Here is a 23,134-nt window from a genome sequence, read left to right as displayed (position 1 = left end):
CTGTTCATCCTGTAGGCATTTTTGGCAAGGCAGCTTTTAATTTGCACAACCAGGTCTATAAATCAGACTAATTTCATCACGCATAGAAGGATAGCAGAATCCATAATTTCGCTGATGGTTGATAGAGCAATGGATACATCTGATCAGATTATTTCTTCAGCAAATATTTAGAAACGAGTTTGAAAGCATATAGGTCGCTGTCTAATGAAGTTGTACGTCTTGTATTATGTAAAGTTGAAGGCACAATTAAATCAGTTGAAAAACCCGAATTTTTTCAGCGGATCAATATTTCTGGCTGATCTGGAACTCGAAACTGAAGAAAACTAATTTCGATTTTATGAAAGTTCGACTGTTTTCAATTAAAATTATTATTTTAAAGTATAAACAAGCAAAATTCTTAAAAAAAAAAAATTTTTTTTAATACAAAATTTTAATTAATTTTTTTTGGGTGGGCGGTGACACGCCCATTTTTCTAAAATATATTTCTGATGGTATACATATTAATAATACAAAAACCGGATCAAAAAATCTGGCTTAGTTTTCAAGTTATTAATTAATACCCGATAATTTGGATTTTTCCCCATAGTGCACTGCAGTGCAGCCCAAGCGCAGCCGCTGCTAGCTGCGCAGTTTGCAAAGCGCGTGCTTATACGTGCATGTGTATGTATGTGTGCATAAAAGAAGTCCAGAATGATTAGAATATCAGTTTGGAGGGTTCAGGGTATCTCCTAGTCGAGCAGTCTCGACTGGAGCCTTCTTACTTGTTTTTTTTTTAATAACGAACGGCTGAGAAAAAATTGAGATTTTTATTTGATTGCTGCGGCCTGAGGTTTGGGCCTCATAAAAGTCAAATCTGTAGCCGCGTGCTTTGAAGTTATTCTTGCGGCCGTTTTAATGAGCCTTAATAAGGCAGCATGTGGCAGTCGGCAAATGCAGCATAAATCCCAACTAATTTAACCCAAATCAAGAAAATGCGCTAGCATTGCCGGCGGACATTTGTTACTGGCAGACCCGACATAAATTTCAAAAAACCATAAATTGGCAAATGGCACGCAATGGGTCAGTTAACGCTGACAAACACTCAACAACAACAACAACAACAACAACGACGACAACAACAACAACCACATTGTGGAAATGTTGTGTAAAATCGAATTCTGCTGGCCAAAAAATGTAAATTGACTCTCGGCAAATGACAAACAGCAATGGAATGTGCCCAAATCGGGATTCAATGCTGCGCACCGAACCGTTAATTATTCAGGCATATAGAGCACAGGCGAGTGGGGAAGGGGAAGCAGAGCTGGCAGCAGAAAAGAGCCGAGAAGGACGACAAGCTGAAAGCTCGAGTCTGGCCATAAGCTGACAAATTTTTCGACGCATTCATTACTGTCCACAGTTTGATTTTTGGCACAAAGTTTTTCGGCTCTGGCAGAAAACTTTTAACAAAGGTCGAAAGCATTTTAAAGTCAAACCCTGCTGGCAATTCATGCAAAATGAATGAGGCCTGCTGGTTAGCAATGACAGCAAGTTGGGGGATTTAAGGGATTTAGTCGGACGCCCCAAACTGGCCGCTCCCACCCAGGCCAAAACAGAGCAAGCCAAAATGGTTCAAAGGCTAAACTGATAGCGCATAAATTTGAGTGCAAAATTTTGGTATATTCCTCGCTCTCTAGCCAAGCAACGAATCGCCTGAAAGACCATTCTACCAAATCTTCTCAAAGCGTGCTAGCTATTAAGAGAGATTGAACATTGATCGGAAAAGCAAATTTTGATTCAGTACGTGCATTGTTTTTTAAATTTTATGTCGTTTTAAGAACTTTGAAGCCCGACTTAGACTTGCAGCCTAAGTATAGCATGCTCAAAGCATAAACATTAACAAAAATATGAAAAGTTTAAAGTGCTGCCCGGATAACTGTAATATAAATATTTTTCGAAATTCTACTTATAATTTTAAATCTGTTGCATTATCAAGCCGTCAACAGTTTGACAGTTGTATATATTTATAATGGAAGGCTTGCCTGACCTGTCTATCTGTCTGTCGGTTCATCAAGTTCTGAGATTAAAAATTGAAAAATATATGTATACCTATATATACATATATATCTCTATATATGTATATATTCAAATCTCATCTGATTTTTAAAGCATCGATAAAAATCATTTTATATCTTCTTTAATATGCTAAATTTGTAGATTATAAGTTTGACTAGCCCGCCTCATAACATAATCTTAAGTAGACTCTTGAGGCTTAGTATTTATGATAATCTGAGGAATTCATTTATTCTCGTATTAATTTGTCAAAGCAGCCGATAAGCATAGAAATTACTCCAGAATATATTCATAGGTAAATATAACTACATATTTTATTAGTTTTTATGTTTCATAAGTGCTAAGCCAATAAAAAAGTATGCATTTACTTAAATATTTCAGCACATTCACAGATTTTGGTTAATTATATTTAGTGTATGGCCACAAAATTAGTTTCTACGGCGGCTGCGGTGTGCAGTTGATCGAAAGTATAATCAAAAGCGATAATCAAAAGTGTTTTACATGAATGATGTGTTATGAATTGTAAACACCAAATAATCAGCACTCTACTTCTCAGATATGTTAAACGATGCGAGGCGTGCCAGTTGAAAATTTTAGCATACGAATGTGGTCGAATGAATATATACATAATCTTGTAGTCAACACATGAGCTCGGCTTTTTTACGGAAGTGTTTTGGCATTTTTTAAAGCGTCTCCCCATTGAGCAGAGCTGGGAGCAGTTATATCAATTTAATCACTGCAAAAGCTGGAGACGATTCCCAGCCCAGTACACATATATATTTTATTTTATTGCTATTCCGCACACCCACACAGACGTTCACACATATACACACACAGTAGGCAAAATTAATTAAAAACACTGTGAGTGTGCATGTGTGTGCATGTCTGTGTGCGTCTCTACTGTGTTTGTGTGTGGTTGAAATTAAAACAAAAACATGTCTAGGCACTAAAAACTTTATTAAGTCTCAGCAGTGAAGCAAAAAATTACACATAAAACGGCCGAAAAAAAAAAAAGAAATGGCTGAGGCCCTCTCTTTCTCGCTCTGTCTCTCTCTGTTTTAGTAAAGGAGTATGGAACACTGAGTGAAAAGTTAAACATAGGCGGAAATGTCACACATACATGCCGCGCCCACTCACCCACCCTTGGACACACATACACGCACCACACACACACACACGCATCGGGATATAACAAGTTGGCAAACAAACAAACAATAACGACAGCAAATGTGGAAACAAAGGGCTACGAAAGTTGCCTGACGATGACGTCGATGCCAACGACGACGCCAACAGAGGCAGCGACTGCGACAGCGACTGTCGCAGAAAGAGAGAGAGAGAGAGGCGCGAGCTGGTGGGAAAAAAGTAAACTACACATTTTTATTATGCAAAGGGGACGCAAATGAAAGGCAAATGTTTTTGCTTTTTCCACTCGGCTGCTACTCCTGTGCAAGTCTATAAGAGTGTTCGCATGTGTGTGTGTGTGCAGTCAGCTTTCTATTGCTGTGCTTGTGTGTGTGCGCTCACTTGAAAGTATGTATTGTTAACGGGTAGCATAAAGGGCTGCCAAGCGCGCACTCTGTGAACGTATGTGTGAGTGTGTGTGTGTGTATCTCTCTGTGAATGTGTGTGTGTCTGTCTGTGCTCAGCAAAGTAGGCAATAAAACACTAGCTTTAGCTGCAGAAATCTAGGCACGCCCACAAACACATGACACACAATAGCGTAAGCAGCTGTGTTATTAGGCCATTTCCGAGCGGGCGCTACCATGTTTGATGAACAACAAATATAGGCCAAATAAAGTGTTATTACTCAAAATTGACTCAGCCTCCTGAAATGTGTGAGAGACAAACCGTGAACTGAACCAACATTCCGTTGAGTGGAAAAAATAATATAGAAAATAAATAGCTTTGCGTTAAGCGTAGTTGACAGTTTCAAAGAAATTGCTAAGGCTTAAAATTAAATTTAGCAGTATAGAGTTTTCTATATTTCTATATGCAAATATATAGAAATAAATGAATTATTCATTAATTGAATAAATAGTTGACCATAAAAACTCTTTGTTCTCATATTAGTTTTATAAATAAGTTATTTTCCTATTAGGCTTTTCATTCAAATTGAAATAAATAACAAATTAATTTTGGAAGCTGAAGATTCAGTTGCAATATGCCAAGCAGATTAGCAGCAAGCGAGAGGGCATAAATTGATTTCTCTCATCAGATACATATATATGCACATATATTTACTAATATGGGCCATACTCTTGGGAATATTTCGATGCTAGAGTAGCATCTGTCACGTGTCTTAGCTTTGCCAGAGAGGTTCTAATTAGAGAGGCTCTAATTATATTGATGCTATTATGCATGTTCAGCCATTAAGCTACAAATTGTGTTCCATAATCACATTGAAATTAAATTTGGCGTACTAAACGCCTGACTGTATTTTAAATTATTAGAGATTTCGTCGATGGAGTTGAGCCGAAGTCGAAGACGGAGGCGGAGACATAGAGCAGTCTGACAGTTGCTTAATTAATTGGACAGAGTCTTCCTGCACAAGGCTCCACTGCTGTTGCTTCGTCGTTAGTTGCTAATGATGCGGCTTAGAAATGTTAGTGTGGGTGTATATTTGCGTGCTTGCGCTTGGGCTTGTGCTTGTGTTTGTGCTTGGCGGAAAGCAAGTCATTTATCTAACCAGTGGCGTGTGCAATGAGCATGAGCAACGTCGCAGCCAAGGAGGCAGGATGTAGCGTTTTTAGCGAGTGCCGATTGTAGCTGGAGCCGTTACGATGATTTTGCGGTGCCTAACCATGTTAAATACCTGCAGTTAATATGCGGTAGGTGACTCAACACAATGGCAGAAACAGCCTCGGCCTTCTGGTTGCTACAGCTGTTAATGAGCCCATAAGTTGATGATTTAGCAGCTGCTGTTACCCATAGACACGCCTTCACCGAGCCAGCCCCACACACGAATGGCAAAGGGCATAGAGAGTGTGTGTAAGAGGGAGAGAGAGAGAGGGAAGATCCCAAGGGTTGCGTATGAATAAAATATCTCATGCGTTAAATTCAATTAATAATATTAATGTGCGCCGCTTATGAATATGCGTCTTGTCTTGCTGGCTGTCTAAGATACTTGACTTGCTGCCAGCGGCGCACGCCGCGTATGCGTAATTTCTGCGCGTGTGAAATGTGAGCGGGCTTGAGTAGAGCGCGCTTCGGCGCTTTATTAATTGCCATATTTATGCAGTTTAAGCATTAGCCTGGCTTTAATTAACGCCAGCCAAGTCATATACTAAGCACGCATCTTATTTGCTTAGCGCGGCCAAGATTTTCTGTAGTTGGGCGAGCGTTTAAAATTCAGAGTCGTACCCAATGCCAAATGCTAGCTAAGCTGCTTAGTATTCGTGGAGCCACGGCTGTATTGCTCTTGCTATTTCTTTTGTGCTTCACGCAACAATTGACAGAGCTCAAGAGATGGCAATCAAGAATGGCAGACCACAGCCAAATCTCGGCGCTGCTCAATAATTGTATAGTATTATGCTGGGAGTCCAGGGAAAAAAGAAACAGAACAAAATAAAATAACAGCTCGCTTAAGCACAAAGTCAAATATGCGTCAATTGGCAGCCACATGCGCACTCAAGTAAACACAATCCTTAAGGAATTACCAGCAGAGTAATAGCACAAAAACCAGAAACAGAAGCAACAAACAAAAACAAATGCAACAACGACGAGAGGGCAAATGAAAGAGTCTAAGTCGTAGCTGCTTAGCTGTAATTGGATTCGAGTAAGTAATTCCAAGAGCAAATGCAAAAAATAAGCTCAAATTAATCATAAATAATAAAATGTTACAAAAAAAGAAAACATTAAAGAAATATATTGTGCAAATGAATACGGCTACCCCCTTATAGACCCACAGAAACTGAACTTGTAGAGCTCCAAAAGCAGTGAACGAGAACTTTTTCATTGTAAACTAAAAACAAAGCCAACAATTTATGCAGCGACGACTTGAGAAAATGGGCTTTTGGGAATAGGGCAGACAAAATGGTGCCAAGTAGGGAAATATGCCCCAAGAAAAAGAGCCGAAATAAGGCTACTTACATACGAGCAGACAGAGAGAGAGAGAGGGAGAGACACACGCTGAGAGACTCTCAAGTAGGGACACACTTGAATGGCTGCCACTTCTGCGCTGGTAATTGTGGGCCCAATGCTAATGCTACCTTCGGGCCGTACGAAATGAAAATGCGTAAATTATTGATTAGAATCACCAGAAAACAGAAGGCTAACGCTGGCAGCGTGTCTGGCCAGCCTAACCAGTTCTATATACATACATATACAGCTGTATATATACATACATATATATTGAGATAAATATATATATTTATATTCTTTTTTTATGCGCCGGCCTGATTGTTACGCCTTTTGTGGGAGCTTTCTCGGTTGAACGCACATATAAATATGCTAGTCCTTGGCATTGCAACGGTCCAGAATCGCATAATGAAGGCACTTTGCGTTGATTTTTAAATGGCGCCAGAGTCGGGCAGCCGAAGAAGCGGCACCAGCTGAAATTGAAATGCAAACAAAAGCCAGTTGGCATTGATTGGACACGGACTCTGGAGGGTTCTCGCTCTACGATTTCTTCATGTTACGGCGTAGATTTCAACAAGTTGTCCGATGGCCGCGGAGGGCGGCTTGCTGTGTCCAGCTCTTTATGGGCACTAAACAAATATGGCCTTATTATTGTGGTCATGTGTTGTGCTCGACGCTGCAAACTGCGTCATTTCCCGTTCAACTCGATTCTAATGCGCAGTGCTACATAGAATCATTCATAGCCCCAAAATGTGCCCTGTATTCACACTAAAGCAGGCCTGAAGAGGGCCACCCACAGAGTGGCAGGCGGCAGGTGCTGTCAAGTGTCAACAAAAACAGTGCCCAGCATTTTGGTTAAAAAAGATGAAGCTACCAAAAAACAAAAGCCCAGCTGAGGACTGGGAGCAGGGTGACTGTGTCGGCTGTCGGCTGTCGGCTGAAAGCTCTGCGGGCTGGGGACTATCTGCCGAGCATAAATGTCAATATCATCAGAAGGCTCGGAAATTGCCGCAGGTCTTGTTGTGGCTTCCTCGCTTTGTCAGCTCTCGTTTGGCCCATGTTTGTGTCGCAGACCTAATGCCTGTGTAGATTAAAGATAAGGGCCACATAAAATACTGGCGTTTGGGCAATGCGCAAAGAATTTGCTTAGGCAAATTGCGTATACGTAATACAATAATGCAGCTGTGGTTGTGGTATGGCTGAATTTGATATCGGTCGGTCTGTCGGTAGGTCGGCCACTCTCTGCGCTTATGGTCGTTCGTGCGTCCGTCCGACGTGTCCAAAGTCCGGACAGGAGCTGGTCTTAATTAATTGTTCAGGTGGCCCTCTCAACGTGGGACGTCAGCGAGTTAAAAGTTTTAATTTAGAATATCCAAAACAGCAGCTGTTTGTGTCATAGAAAATAATAAATAACTCTGAAATGTTTCTGACTCACATTTTTGTTGTTTGTGACTCTCACAGATTTCCCAACAAACACATTCATGTCCAGCCCACTCTAGATTGTTGGAAAACGTACAACGGTTATTTAAATCCGCAATTGCATATCCGTGTACGGGCAACGTTTCGGTATCTGTCATCAATGATTTAAACGAGTTTTCTAAATTGATTGTGAAATGCGTTGGGGAAAAATAAGTTTTACTGTTGAAGTCGTGGAAGATCGACTTGATGATATCCTGCATTGAATCGATTTATAGCCTAGAAGGAAATGTATTAAAGATAATGAAAGAGAGAGGCAGAGAGAGAAAGAGAGAGAGAGAGAGAGAGAGCGATAAAGAGAGAGAAGGAGCAAGAGAGAAATAAAAGCAGAAATAGAGAGAGATATAGATAAATAGATGGATAGAGAGAAACATATGGAAACATATATAGATAGAATGAGAAAAAGAGAAAAGGATAGGAAGAGAGAAAGAGAGGGAGAGAGAGAGAGAGAGAGAGAAAGAGATATACACAGGGTAAAGAAAGAAAGGGGAGGGAGACGGCGAAAGAAAGCGACACAGACACAGACTGAATATTAAGAAAGCTGAGAAGAAAAATATTTAAATGTTTTTAACATTTAGGTGAGAATATAAATTACAACTTATGGAATATTTTGTTATGGGACAGAAAAAGATTTTAATTTTATAGAAAAATGGAGACAGCTTAGGAGATAAATATTGAAAATTTGTTAATAATTAAGTGAGAATACGAATTTAACTTTAAGAATTAATGAAAAAGGGAAGGCTATAATATTTTGTATACATTACGAAACAGACTTTTATTTAATATTTATATATATTCTATATATTTATATATATTCTTTAGTCAACATTATATATATTTTTATTACTCACTTATGCAGCAGTAAGGGTTTGAGTCATACACAGTGAAAATCGGAGTGAGTTAGCTTTAATTACTATTTTGGGTCTTTTTTAATATTCATAGTAATAAAATATATATTTACAATAGAAACACACACATGTACTGCCACATACACACACATATATACAGGTATAATTCTTAAAATAAAGTAAGTACTGAAACAGCTTTTGGCTGTAGAAATTAATTTGGTTGCATTTGCGAAAAGTGAGCTCAATGCAAGGTGGAGCCTGAGCTCTGATGAATCCCTGTTTGGTCATTTGGAATGGGTATAGGGTATAATAAATAAATGTGTTTGCGCAGATGTTGCGACTAATGTTCAGTTGTCCAACTCTTGAGCACTTTCAGCAACCGCTTCAACCAAGTACAAATTTAGCATTAAAATTACATTTTTGTGGGAGCGCCGACACACACACACACACACACACACATGAATACATTTATTTCTATTCACAATGCAATTTGCAATAAAATTACGCATTTGCAACTCTGGCCAACGGCCCGAACTAAAAACGGAAAAGCAACAAATGAAAAAAAAAAGAGAAAAAAATTAAAAACAATTCGCGTTACCAATTTGTAGTGTTATCCAGCCTGTCATTTTGGTGTGGATGTTATAGCTGCTGTGTTGATGGTGTTGTTGTTGTTGTTGTTGCAGTTGTTACTACTGGTGCCGGCCAACGCATTAATAAAACATAATTTCGCTTAAAAGTAATTTAAGCACTTTTATGTGTTTGCCAACGTCGTCGTCGCTGCGTTGGCTGCTTTAGCGTTTGTTTTTCATTTCTATAATGGTCTGCATCTTTACGAGGGCCAGGTACGGGCTATGGTAGAGGTCCGGGTCGCGCTCACTGGTCCGGCAACTGGCTCACATACACACACAGACGCACACATACATTTACACACCCACTCATACCAACACACATACATAGATTGCAAGTGCGGGGCCCTCGTGGCGCATGACTAACACTCGTTATGAGATTCATGGCCTACATGTGTTTGCTCCACGGCCTTGTAAATGGGCACTGGGCGTGCTGTATGTGCCCTACGTGCTGGGCGCTTTGATGGGCGTGCCAGTGTAGTTGTAGTTGTACTTGTAGTTGTAGCTGGTGCCTGTGTGCAGCCGCCAAAGCGTGCCCTTGAAGCCATTTTCTTATGTACTTACTTATAAACGGATCTTTTTCTTCTTTCTCTTTCATTCTCTCTTTCCCACTGCCTGCTGCTGCTGCTGTTGCTGTCGGGTCGGCTGTGGTCCCGGCCAGGCCTGCCGGATGCCCAGATAAAATTTTCAAAACGGGAAGCTCGCTTCCCGCAGCGCCGAGGCACTTGCTTGTATTGACCATTACATTGGCTACTTTTGTCGACCATGTACATAGCTCTGGCTCTTGGCTGTTACTTGTTCGCTGCTCGCTGCTAGCTGTTCGCTGTTCGTTGTGTGTGCGTGACAGACATACACACTGGCCATTTGCTTTGATATTTTTATACCCTGAACCCATTGAAAATGGGAAATCAGGGTATAATGGTTTTGTGAAAAGTATGTAACAGGCAGAAGGAATCATCGCAGACCCCATAAAGTATATATATTCTTGATCAGGACGACGAGCTGAGTCGATATAGCCCTGTCCGTCTGTCCGTCCGTCCGTCCGTCCGTCCGTCCGTCCGTCCGTCCGTCCGTCCGTCCGTCCGTCCGTCCGTATGAGCAAAAGGATCTCAGAAGATATAAGAGCTAGAGAGCTGAAATTTGGCAAGCATACTCGTGTATACCATAGGCAGTACAAGTTTGCTTTATTTTTTCGATAACTCATCCGATAACTTTTTTATCGAGAATAATCGAAAAATCGACAATGTTTTTTCAGCTTATTTTGAACACTTTTAGACCTGGAGACTTCAAATTTGCGTTGTATATAAAGTTAATGGATACAAAGATTTTGTAATTTACAGATTTTGGATACCACGCCCCCTTCGCCCCCAATTTGTAAAAAACGCATTTCAAGTACTAGAGACTTGTGCTTTGAAATGTACACACATTTAAGCCATATGATTACGCTCTAAAAGTTTCATTAAGATCGTATGTCTACAAAAGAAATTATTCAACAAATAAATTCTCGTTATATTGCCCACACTGCACTATGGGGAATTTTGCCGTTTTTCGGGTATTTAGTCATTTTTGCGAAGTATGAAAATTTATAATTTTTTTATGTTAACATCTTAATAAAACTCCAAACTTTAAGGTACTGTACCCAAAATGTTGAATAACAGTGCACTGTTAAGCCTAACAGCTGTTAAAGTCTGTTATCTTCGAAAAGCATTTGCCTTCAGCTTACAATTTGTGGTAGCCGATTTTCAAATCATCGTTATTCAATGACCAGACATTATTTTTGAGAAATTTAAAAAGGATATGAATTTTTAGGGCTTCTACTATGCGTTGGCTTAAAAACCAATTGATGTTTGAACTTATTTTAATCATTTATTGTATAATTAGCAAATGTTGTCAAATTTCATTTCTTGTAAATAAAATTAAACTTTGCAAAGACATATAAAACAGCCACCAGGGCGCATCAGTATAATTCCAATTGCATGTTATAGAGTAATCAATTGGGATTTTAGTGCCTTTGTCTCAATGTGCACTTTTGCGCACAACCGGCGCAAATCAATTTTTAGCAGGTGACTATGAGCTGACCTGTGTGATATTTGGCTCAATGAAAAAGGCAACTATAACCAAGAAATAGTAATTTAGATTTTTTTTAAGGCGAAACTAAATAAGACTAATATTGATTCAACTTATTAATGATATTAAAAAAGCAAAAGCCGCTTTTTTGCCAAAATATAAATGCCAAATGGAAGAAATGCAGCAGGAACAAAAACTAGCTGAGAACTATGAATGACTGCCTATGATAGCAAATGTTTATAAAATAATTGTTCATTTGAGGCAAATTATGGAAAATACTGTTCATCCTGTAGGCATTTTTGGCAAGGCAGCTTTTAATTTGCACAACCAGGTCTATAAATCAGACTAATTTCATCACGCATAGAAGGATAGCAGAATCCATAATTTCGCTGATGGTTGATAGAGCAATGGATACATCTGATCAGATTATTTCTTCAGCAAATATTTAGAAACGAGTTTGAAAGCATATAGGTCGCTGTCTAATGAAGTTGTACGTCTTGTATTATGTAAAGTTGAAGGCACAATTAAATCAGTTGAAAAACCCGAATTTTTTCAGCGGATCAATATTTCTGGCTGATCTGGAACTCGAAACTGAAGAAAACTAATTTCGATTTTATGAAAGTTCGACTGTTTTCAATTAAAATTATTATTTTAAAGTATAAACAAGCAAAATTCTTAAAAAAAAAAAATTTTTTTTAATACAAAATTTTAATTAATTTTTTTTGGGTGGGCGGTGACACGCCCATTTTTCTAAAATATATTTCTGATGGTATACATATTAATAATACAAAAACCGGATCAAAAAATCTGGCTTAGTTTTCAAGTTATTAATTAATACCCGATAATTTGGATTTTTCCCCATAGTGCACTGCAGTGCAGCCCAAGCGCAGCCGCTGCTAGCTGCGCAGTTTGCAAAGCGCGTGCTTATACGTGCATGTGTATGTATGTGTGCATAAAAGAAGTCCAGAATGATTAGAATATCAGTTTGGAGGGTTCAGGGTATCTCCTAGTCGAGCAGTCTCGACTGGAGCCTTCTTACTTGTTATTTATAAAATCTGATTTAATTTCACAAATGTGATAAAAATATTAAATTGAAATTTTATGAAAGCATGTACAAAATATATATTTAGCTACAATTTATCCGAACCCAGCTTGAAAGTGACAAGATTAAGAAGATATAAATGCACACAGAGTAAAATAATTATGAAGTCCTTGAAGTGAATTTGGCTCCTCGCCATCGCCTTACTCTTAAGATAACTCTTTACAGGCCATTTATTTCATAACACACAATGTTGGGAACAATCCAATAAGCTCTTATTTAAAATAACAATGGATAATTTTCTCAGATATATGGCCAAACTAGAGGCCACTTATCTTTGCAACGGCAACCTTGGAGCAGCAGCTTAAGATTATTCAGGCTAGCTGAATAACTTACATACTAGTATATCCGCTGCGATTTGGCTCGCATAAAAACAATAGCTTAAATACTTATATACATCTTATATATATGTACATATATATACATTTATTTTGTTTTTTCCTAAGAATTTCGCACCCGACAGTTTTATTCAAGGACCGTGCGGGCCACTTCGTTGCCAAAGACGACCATTTTTCTTGTGTCCTTTATTGTTGCAGTCCTTGCGCCCAACCCCCCAGCACATCTGCCTACCCACTGTGTCCGCTACATATTTAAATTTCACGCGCGCATACACAGGCAAGGATAAACGGGATTTATACCCACTAATGCCTGTGATTTGTTCTATAAAATTACTTTATGCCGCCGAGGCGTTGCCAGCAGTCCCTGCTTTGTGAAGGCCGTACGCAGCTCCTGCCCACTGCCCTGCTCCAGCCCCATTTCAGCTCCACGGAGAAATACGAAAAAAGCAAGGAGAGCCTAAGTTTGCTAAACGAACACTTTGGCAGCCTGACGACTTATGCCTTCATCCCTTTCCTTGCTCAAGCAAAGCTGCATAACGTTTATTTTTTCATGTTCTCTTTGTGTCTCATCTGTGTGTGTATGTGTGTGTGTGTGTGGAGCTATATTTGAGTTATATTGAAAACATTTGCTTTGCTGCTGCTATGTTTTCCTTTTGTGGCCCGCAATAACCACATCGTGTAGTTTTCATCAAAATTCTCAAATGCCGCAATCAGGCATGAGGAAAATTGACGAGTGGCTTAGTTCATAACTCAATTAGCAATTATGCATGTTTTCATTTGATTGGCATCGGTGAGGCACTAAGCTGTGCTGCCAGCCACAATGGAATTAAAAAGCCACTGCGTCAATCAGATGGCAATAATCAACATGAAATGCTGTGGTTAAAGAAGTTTACAGTGGCATTAGCTTCCATACGGTCTGTCAATCAATCAGTCAATCGTTCGGGTGTCTAATGAACTTCTGTAGAGTGTGCGCATATTGCCGATAAGAATTGTGGTTGTGTCGTCTGCCAATCAAGCGTAATGATTGAACATTATATTGATAAGCAACAGTCCGTGTGGCTTGCTCAGACATGGCCAACTAACTGGCAGCTGGACAGGCCAACAGACAGCACAGCCTACTGCTCACCACTCAGAGCCGAGGGCAATAATTGCGTTCTGAGTTGTCGCTGCAACAGGCACGACAGGGCCCCACCACCACCACGACAGAGCCACCCAAGACAACAGGCAAACCGATCGACCACAATTCGGGCGGGCTCCCTGCCAAATGGCCGTAGTCATGGCATCGCTGCGACTTTTGGGCAGGAGTCGTGCGAGCTGTGACCACAGCTGCCACAGTTCAGATATTGATTTAGTAATCAATTGAAGACATGCTCGATATCGAACAATCGAAGACCAAATGTTTTTTCGGCCGACCGTTCACACTCTCCGCCCACATTGCACTATTGTTTTGCTGGTTATTTATTTATTTGTTTTGGCACTAATTTATTTATGTTATAGGAATTAGTGCTTAGCCAGCCAACAGGTAAACAGGTGAGTGACGAAACAATATTACAAGGCTGCACTGCTGAGCTCATTAGATCTCAGCAGTCTTAAATCACCGTTAAGTGAATCCCCAAGCTCAACCGAATTAAAGTACTAAAGCCGCGCCAACATTTATCTAGCAATCCGCATATGAATGATGGGCTTAAGTTCTTATGTTCGGCATTACGGATCTCCCGTTTTTGTAGCTGCAAGGCAGGCACTCGACATTAGCTGGTGGCTGTGAAATCAGAACCCTTATGACCCTCTCCAGGGCGCCTGAACTCTAAACAATTTAAGCCCATCTTAACTCAACTCAACAATGCAACACGTCCTAATATGAGATTTCGTTGGCTGCAATATTCAAGTCTTCGTTCGGGCTATTAAATGTGTTGCGGAGCCTCTCTATCATGAGTATATTATGTTGCGCTTTAAATTAATTTTCCGTTTGAGGATTTCAATTTCCACGGCATATCAAACATGGTAATGTAGCTGTTCATGTTGAAGCGTGGCCGAGCTCCCTTGGGGGCAACAGTTGCAGCCGCAGCAGCAGCAACAGCAGCAACAGCAGCAGCAGCAACAGCAGCTTGTTGTTGTTGTAGGCACAGCACGCCCACTCCCGCCTTGATTAATGCTGATTGATTGATTATTTGCGTTTTGCTGACATGCTGCACGCTTTATTGTCGCTCGACTCCTGGAAAATCATCAATTTCCGCTTGTAGAACACGTACACCACGTACAACAAAATGTTGGCGCTGTCGTTGTCAAAGTGAGCTCATTTTTTTTCGTGTTCGTTTTCGTTTTTTGTTGTTGTTTTTTATTCCCTCTTCTTCCTTTTTTTTTGCCACCCAGTCAGCAACAAGCGGACAGCCTGTCGAAGCAGGGCAAGCGTTTCGGTGTAATGAATATTTTCTGCTGCTGGCAGGCTGCAAAACAATTATTGCGGTCGGTCAACATCTTGGCAGCGGACGTGTTGCAAAGTTTCCGTTTCCATTCTGTGCTTTTCAGTATTTTTATTATAAATTTCATAAGAACAAGAACGTTGGACAGCTGCCAGGAGCCAGGGGCCGTAAAAAATGGATGTTGAGTGCGGCGACATCAATGCCCAAGTGTTCGACATGATTATAAAGGCAGACGTTAGCGAAAAGTCAGTCAATTCGGATTTGAGTTCGTGTCAGGACTGTGTGCTCTTTGGCCCAGAGCCCTGAATGGACGGGTGTGGGCATGGTGGATCGATTGGCAAGAGGCTGCTGCTGCTTGGCTGTCGAGTCTTGGCCAGCTGCGTATGATTGAATTTTCGTGAATTACGGCTCGTTAGCATGTGGCACGAACACGTACACATACGTACATATACAACCACCCACACACACGCACAGATGTCCCGCTGATGGCAATGCCCCAAACCAATGAAAACGTGGCATGTTCACTGTGTATTGCAACAAGTTGCCAACCAGAAAGGCAACAGCGCTGCCACACTCGACGTCCTGCCTGCCACATCTGTCGCCTCGCCTCGCCTCGCCACATGCACTTGACGTGCTTCATTTCATTTGGTTTTCTTGTTTTCCGCTATGCCATATTTTTCGCACGGCCTGACACGTTTTTTACTTACTCAGTCGTTGACATTTTGCGTGACTGACGACAGCCGCGTGGTGTGAATAAATGAAAATGAAATTGGCGCCACTTTGTAGGCCGCCCCTTGCAAATGAGGCAATGTGTTTGCCTTTTACTATTTTGTGTCTTAATTATGATTGGAATTGAGCTCGCTGTTCGCTGTTTGCTGTTCCCTATTCGCTATTTGCTGCAACATTGCCAATTAATTTATCGATTTCCATCAGCCAATTTCCAAATTGTTGCCACTGTCCAGTGCCACATGCCCCAGCGCACAGCTATCACAAATATTATGGCTAATTTACCGAACCAAACTGCACACGCCCATTTATTAGCTCATTGCGATTGTCACATTTTCCATTATCATATCCAAATATTTATAAATATTTTTCGCAGTTTTTGTTGTGGCGTAAACGCAATATCTATTTAATAAAGTTAATTAAAGAATATTAATATATAATATATTGTGTATAAATTTGCATTAAGTATACGCACAGTAGGCAGTCAATCGACAGCTATTCTATTTCTATAGTTGTCACCATTTACCAATCAATTTTGTTCAGTGTATTATAAGAAAAGCTGAAATGTAATTATCTGACAGGTTAAAGTGCATCTGTAGTTGTGCAATTATGAATGAAAAAGAATGAAGTATTTATCTTAAAAGTGTTTGCTCTCCTCACAAGAGTGCTTCAACCTCTGCAGCGCATCTGAGCTCCAGCAAAAAATGTCGATAAAATGCCGCCACGGATTTCACGTGTCATTGTGGGGGGGCAGGAGGTGGTGGTGCTTGCAGGACCCCCGTAACTGAAGCATTTTTGATATGCACGTGAAAAGCATCTCATGTGCTCTTTGGCAAACCAATTGAGATTTATTGAGCCGGTCGGAGGTCGTGTGCGGGCCCACATACCATTAACTGACAATTAAGGTGTTGGCTTCCCGTTGTTGTTTGAAATTCTCTCTGTCTCTCTCCCTCTCTCTCTGGCCACACTTGAAATGCGCTGCATATTTTTGAAAATGTTTTCCTTCTTGCGCTTGTGCTTTTTAATGGCTTTTCAATTGAACCGCAATCGAGCGTTACTCGATGTGGTCAGATTCTTTGGTGCGGCATTGCTCAGGCAGTTCATTTGCATCTATTTTAATTCGGAATTTCTCCTCTTGCTTTCCCCAGATGGACAATCGGACGTGGATGTGCAATTAGTGGTGCCGAGGTATGTGGAGCGAGGCTCGAGCGTCACATTCAAATGCAAGCACAACGTAATACCGGAAATATTATTCAAGGTAAGCTCTGTGACTATATGTACATTTTATTGAATCAGCATTTCCCTGATGCATGTGACTCGCTAATGGAAAACTTTAAAGTGAAATCGGAATGGAAACCGCGACAAAGCGCGATTGCGTTTGCCTTGTGCTACTTTTCGTAAAAAGTTTATGGGTCTGAGTAAAGCTAACCCAATCAGTGGCAGGTGATGCACAAGGTGCATGTTGCTAGTGCCGCCACCGACACAAATGTCAGCCAGCAGCGCCAGCAGTTGGAAAAACTAACAGTCAAAGAGCGGCTCATCAGGTCCTGCCCGGCTGCCAGCGTCGCGTCGTTCTCACTTCCGACTTAGTTTCAGTTACAGTTGCGACAATTAATTTCACTTCAACTCTCCTATTACTGTCACGAAACATCAGGGGACACGCACAGTCGTACTCCATACGTCCCCGAGGGCAACGCCTTTGAATTTATGGCAAATGAGTTGTTTAGTTTTCTTGTTCCGAACTTTCAGCCACTAGTTCTGCTACCTCCACTGCAAGTCGAGGAATACAAATTCAAGGCCATGCTCAAGCACCAGCTCTGGCAGCGCCCGCGGCAGAGACTCTGCTCAGGACGTTGAGGTGGAGCTGGAGGTTGTGCTTGAGTTTGTCGTTTTGTTCATTCTAAGTACCATAAAAGCGTACAAATTTTATGGCGCAAAAATGCCACGAAGTTGAGTGCTTTAGAAGCGCACAACATATTGATTTTCTCTCCTTTGCTTTTCCTTCACTTTCCTTTTTTTCGGCAGAGCTGCTTGTCCGCCGTCACTGTGAGTAGTTTTCAGCTATTAATTCAAAGTTGCTTTCATTTTTTTTTTTTTTTTTTTTTTTTTTTTTAATAAAAGAGAGAATTTTATGCGATAGCACAGTGAACGCAAGATCTTTTATATATTTTACTTTATTTTTATTGAGGAAGTTAGATATGGAGTTCAGCACATCGTTAATGATTATAAATGAACGGTCGCCTATTTAACTAAATATTTATCAAACAATTTGTTAAACTAGACCAATAAATATCAAGTAGCTAATAATTAAGCGAATCGTTCAGTTAAATAGTAATCTCCCTTTCCAATGTAATCTCTAACTAACCAATCTATGACCAATGAAATGGTGTCTTTATATATGTATATATATATTTAATTTTTAAAAAATTTTTTTTTTTTTTTTATAACAAAGTTAAATTATTAATCAAAATTTGCCATAAATTAAAGTCTTAAATAAATAAAAAATAAAAATAAATAAATGAAGTTAAACCAAAGAAAAGCCTTTGGAAATAATTATAAAGAAATGATCGACTAGTTTTCTAATATAAATTTGATTAAAGTTGAAATACTTTGAGTTCTCTCAATTAATTTCCATGTCGACTTTCGTTGACTTGGGTTGGCTTTATTATTATTATTATTATTATTATATGAAAATGTTATTAAATATACTATCCCAGAGGGATACAAACATTAGGACAATTGACATCCGTATAATGTGCATATATTTGCGTACACCTGTTCCTCGATACAAATGGGATGGCACACTTGCACAATTAGGAGAAGTTGCCGTGTTTACATGTAGACATTATTTTATTTGGTCAGTTGGCCGCTTTGTGAATACTACTGCTCGGCGATGGCTAATTAGTATAATTGACTATATAAGCGAGTGCGCTGGCTACAGGGCTCCATGCCGCCAACTGGTTTTGATTCGAATTGTTGCACGAAGCGTGGCAAATTGTGTGGAAGTGGCACTAAAAAGGCAATTAAAACGCAAATGCGAACACGGTTACCCATGGAATTGAAGTTGGCGCAGTGGCACGGTTTACACATGCTGGAGCATACTTTCGGGCACACAAAAGCAGCGCGAAAAAATATAAATTAAATAAACTAATTACGTTGTGAATGGCAGGCTGGCAGGCTGACGGGCTGCCTGACGGACTGGCTGACGGGCAGGCCATCAGTATGGGCCAAGGGAGTCAGCTCAGACCAGACCACATAAATGAGCTTTTGATTTGCCGACTGAGTACAAAAATAAGCGGGCTAATGAACACAAACAAAATATGTACAAAGTCAGACCAGAGCACTGCGGACACGCCAAAAGCCGACACATGCCAAACTCATGCCTGGCTAATCAACAACAGCAACAGCAACAGCAACAGCGACAGCAATTCCAACAATACCAGGCACGTTGTCCCAGCGGAGTTGGCCAAGGGCCCATCAGAAGCAGAGCCATTGACAGACACTGTGGCATTCAGGAGCGCAGCTTTGATTACTTTGCGATACGCACTCTGGTTATTATTATTATTATGGCTGTCGCCGTAGCTCCGAAAAGTTCATGTCATATCAAGAGAAATTGTTTCAAAAATTTCCACAAGTGGCTGATAAAATTTGATGGGCATTTGGAGAGGTCGCTGGGACGTGGCCGAGCGTGGTTCAGTGGCCGCATGATAATGTTTGCTTTGTTTCGACGATGTCACGTATGTGTGCGAGTGACTGAGTGTGTGTGTGTGCGCTGTATCGATTGCCATGACAAAGGACATATGCGTGAGTAATGAGGACATTTGCTGTCGAAATTATGCATACGACACATTAGCCGCAGGTCAAGTTGAGTGCAATCAATGCAATTAGTTGGGCAGCCAGCCAGTCAAGCAATCTGTCCCACTCCGCATCAGAGCCTCGGGCGTTGCATTTGATATAAGCGTAACTGTTGAATAAGTTACGAGTAAATTTTCATCAAGTTGTCAGTTATTACATGAAATCACAAAGTACGATAAATAAATATGGCTCGTAGCTAAAAAACTCTTTTCCTTCAATTCCGTACGCTCAAGGGCTGTCTCGCGCTCTGTCGCTTACCCCACACTGAATACTTTGGCTCAGCCGTAAGTTATGAATGGAAATTTATTTTCATTTACATTAAGCTCCTTTATTTGCCAATGCTGCTTTAAGCCCGTAGTGCCGTTAGTCCCTCGTGCATTGGCACAACTTTGTGCAGTTATATTCGAGCATTTATGTTGCTTTCGCAGATCTCGTTTTTAATTACGCTTCCGCCACGTCCCACAAGGACCAGCGTAAACACGAGCATCACTACGCAGCATGCACATGGCAGCTCGTCCCCTTCTTCGAGCTGGCTGCTAGTGACATTCGCTTGTGGCATTTCAATAAACCATTCTATTATTTGCAGTTTTACAGCTTAACGCGCGTTTTAATTGTCGCTGCAAAAAGTTCGTGCAACTTGTTGCAAAGTTAAATTGCATTCCATTTGTGTTTTTATATTTTCATTTTCATTTCCATTTAATTTTTTATTCATCATTTGTCCGCGCTTGCGGCATATATGTACGCCGCATGCCATTAAATGAAATACTCCAAATACAATGAACGAACTGACACAGTGTCTCGCATTCGAATTGAGGCAGTTGCTCAATCAATGCCACAGACAGCCTAGCAACAACACAAGTGTTACGAAACACGGGTTTAATAATACGCCGTATATATGTATGTATATATATTTCCGTTTGATTGCAGGTGACATGGCTCAAGGTTGAGAAGGGCAAGTTCTTCGAGTTCATAAACGGACGCAATCCGCCGTTTCGTAACTCAACCATCGAAGGAGCCGAAATTGATGTAAGTAATCAGAAATTGACGTGAGATGGCGAGAGGACATGTGGTTAATTTCGACTTGAATAAATAAGTATATAATGACTCTATTTACAATCCCCATTTATATTATACGAATTATTGAGTGGTTGAAGGCTAAAATGTCAGTAATAATCATTTTATATAATATTATCGCTTTCAATGTTTTTTCAACATAATTATTAGCGTTATATAAGCTGTAGTATCAACTATGACGTTGTGGAAAATCAAACTTGGTTTTCTCTTTAATTATACCATTTTGCAGTTCCACTTAGTTATTATAGATTTTAATTCAGGGGTGAAGCGTATAACAGAAGCACGTTAGTTACATAATATATTGGATTAAAATGTTATTATTAAAAGCATACCAATTTAAAATAATAATACAAATTAGGCATGAAAAACCATCATACCCGGATTTCCCCATTTTCAATGGGTTCAGGGTATAAAAACGAGATATGTTTTTATATTCATATGTAAAACCTATAGAAATGTTTTCATTTCATTAGACTATTTATGTCTCATTAATTTTAATTAATTTTTATTCAACCATCAAAGCCAATCTGTCCATAACTGTTAATAATGGAATCAATAACGCTGTAAATAAAGTTCGACTCAGGCCCATTACAGGTCATAATATAATTCGATGCTCATACCAAAAATACGTTATAAAATTATTAGCTGAACGTAACGGCAGTTTGTGGAATTAAATTAATTATCATGCACTTATGCACATTGCATCGAACATTAAGAGTGATTGACTAATTAATCATTTAATAAATTTGTAAGAGTATATAGGTTATGGAATTATTTATTGTTTGAGCGCAGTCACAAATTAAATTTGATGTTTTGTTGATTTAACAGACTGAAAACCAACAGATTTGTCGGCATTATTACTACAATATAATGTCCAATCAATTTAGATGTCATAGATAAGTTTATATGGGTTTTCAAAACCGATAGGTTAACATAGGGAAATTCAATATTAATATGCATAAATAATATATATGCATACATATATGCTGTTAATTAACATCGGCGAACAGAGTATCTGGCAGTTGTACATACCCGTTCTAACATGTTTCCAATTTATAATGAATGCATTTTGCTTCCCTTATTGAACAGTGGGAGAACTCGAACGAAACGCAAGTGACATTGAAGGATGTGCAGTTCGATTTGTCAGGCCAGTTCTACTGTGAGGTATCAACGGACACGCCCATCTTTACCAAGGCCAGCGCCGACGAGCTAATGAGCGTTTTCTGTGCGTAGCAAATGCCAAACTAATTCGAGTTAACTGACACTAATTGCTACCCCTATCTCGTAATGCCCTTACAGTGCCTCAGACAGGACCGCCCACCATCAAGTTTCGAAAGCGCACTCCCTTCGCCATAGGCGAGAAGCTGTTCGCACTGTGCAACACCACTCGAGGGCGGCCCGCCCCGCATGTGACGTGGCTAATCAATGGCAAAAAGGTGCGTATGCGTAATTTCAACTATTTATCCAGCAAACTGCACAATAGTCGGCTAATCGTTCACAGTTAAATTGTTCTGGCGATAGACGGAATCGCTACAGTTGCGGGTGGCGGTGGTGTTAGAGCTGCAGCATGCGCCTGTATGTAGATGTGGAATGGCTGTCAGGGGACGCCGGAATGTCAGTGGGGCTGCATTAAGATTAACATCAGTTTAAGCCATTTTATAATTATGGCCTACATGCGCGGCTCATGGAGCTTTCATTTTAATTACCCAGAGCAAGGCCCCGAAACCCAGCTCCTGTGTGGGTCAGCCGCAGCATGCGCAGCAGCACCACCAGCATCAGCAGCTGCTGCTACTCGCCAACAAGAACAACAACAACAACAACTGTAGTTAAGGGAAAAGGAAATGAAATATAAATAAATTTATTATATCTGCCGTTGGCGCACAGAATATGGTAAACTCTAAAATGAAATTTATTCATAAACGCTCGGCCCGGCCACCATCTGACCAGGCGTCGTGGGCCCAGGGGCGTCCAGATGTCGTGATGAGGGTATGGGGCTTTGCCCGTATGATTCATTTTTAATTTACAGTTGTATCCAAAAGTTTGACATTGAAATGACTTTCATTCGCACTCGATTACATACTGCGACCCAAAAATTTCATGGCATTTCTAACTCTATTCGGACAGGTCGAGGAGAAATACATCCGCACACATCACGTTCACTCGTTCAACGGCAAGCATCAGCGTCGCACACAGCAGCAGCCGACGTCTCTGACTCAGCAACAGCTGCAGCACTACTACCAGCAGCAGTACTACAACCAGTATCAGCCTCAGTACCACGTGCCCCACTACATAGATCGCTACGACAAGAGCCTACGCTGGGGCGGCTCCCGTCCGATTGGTAAGTAGACCGTAGATGGCTAGTTGAGATTTATTTAAATTAGGAATGATCTAATATGAATATATAAGACTCTGCAGCAGAATGAAGAACTACTATTGTGATAGTATTTGTCAGTAGGAATAAATATCTTTTATCTAGAAG

General features: G+C 40.3%; 1 protein-coding gene across 1 annotated transcript in view; it reads left to right on the top strand.

The window, feature by feature from the left end:
- Positions 1-23,134, top strand: part of beat-VII (Immunoglobulin domain-containing protein beaten path VII) — a 53,880-nt gene that overhangs the window by 7,661 nt on the left and 23,085 nt on the right. Inside the window, exons 2-6 of the mRNA XM_018000485.2 lie at positions 16,875-16,984; positions 20,509-20,607; positions 21,745-21,880; positions 21,955-22,091; positions 22,780-22,993. Of these exons, the coding sequence (XP_017855974.1) occupies positions 16,875-16,984; positions 20,509-20,607; positions 21,745-21,880; positions 21,955-22,091; positions 22,780-22,993 (696 nt within the window). The remainder of the gene's footprint in view (positions 1-16,874; positions 16,985-20,508; positions 20,608-21,744; positions 21,881-21,954; positions 22,092-22,779; positions 22,994-23,134) is intronic.

The sequence above is a fragment of the Drosophila arizonae genome, chromosome 2, assembly GCF_054131065.1.
Source record: "Drosophila arizonae isolate 15081-1271.41 chromosome 2, UAZ_ARI_1.0, whole genome shotgun sequence".
Lineage (NCBI taxonomy): Eukaryota > Metazoa > Arthropoda > Insecta > Diptera > Drosophilidae > Drosophila > Drosophila arizonae.
This window is presented reverse-complemented; position numbering and strand designations above follow the sequence as displayed.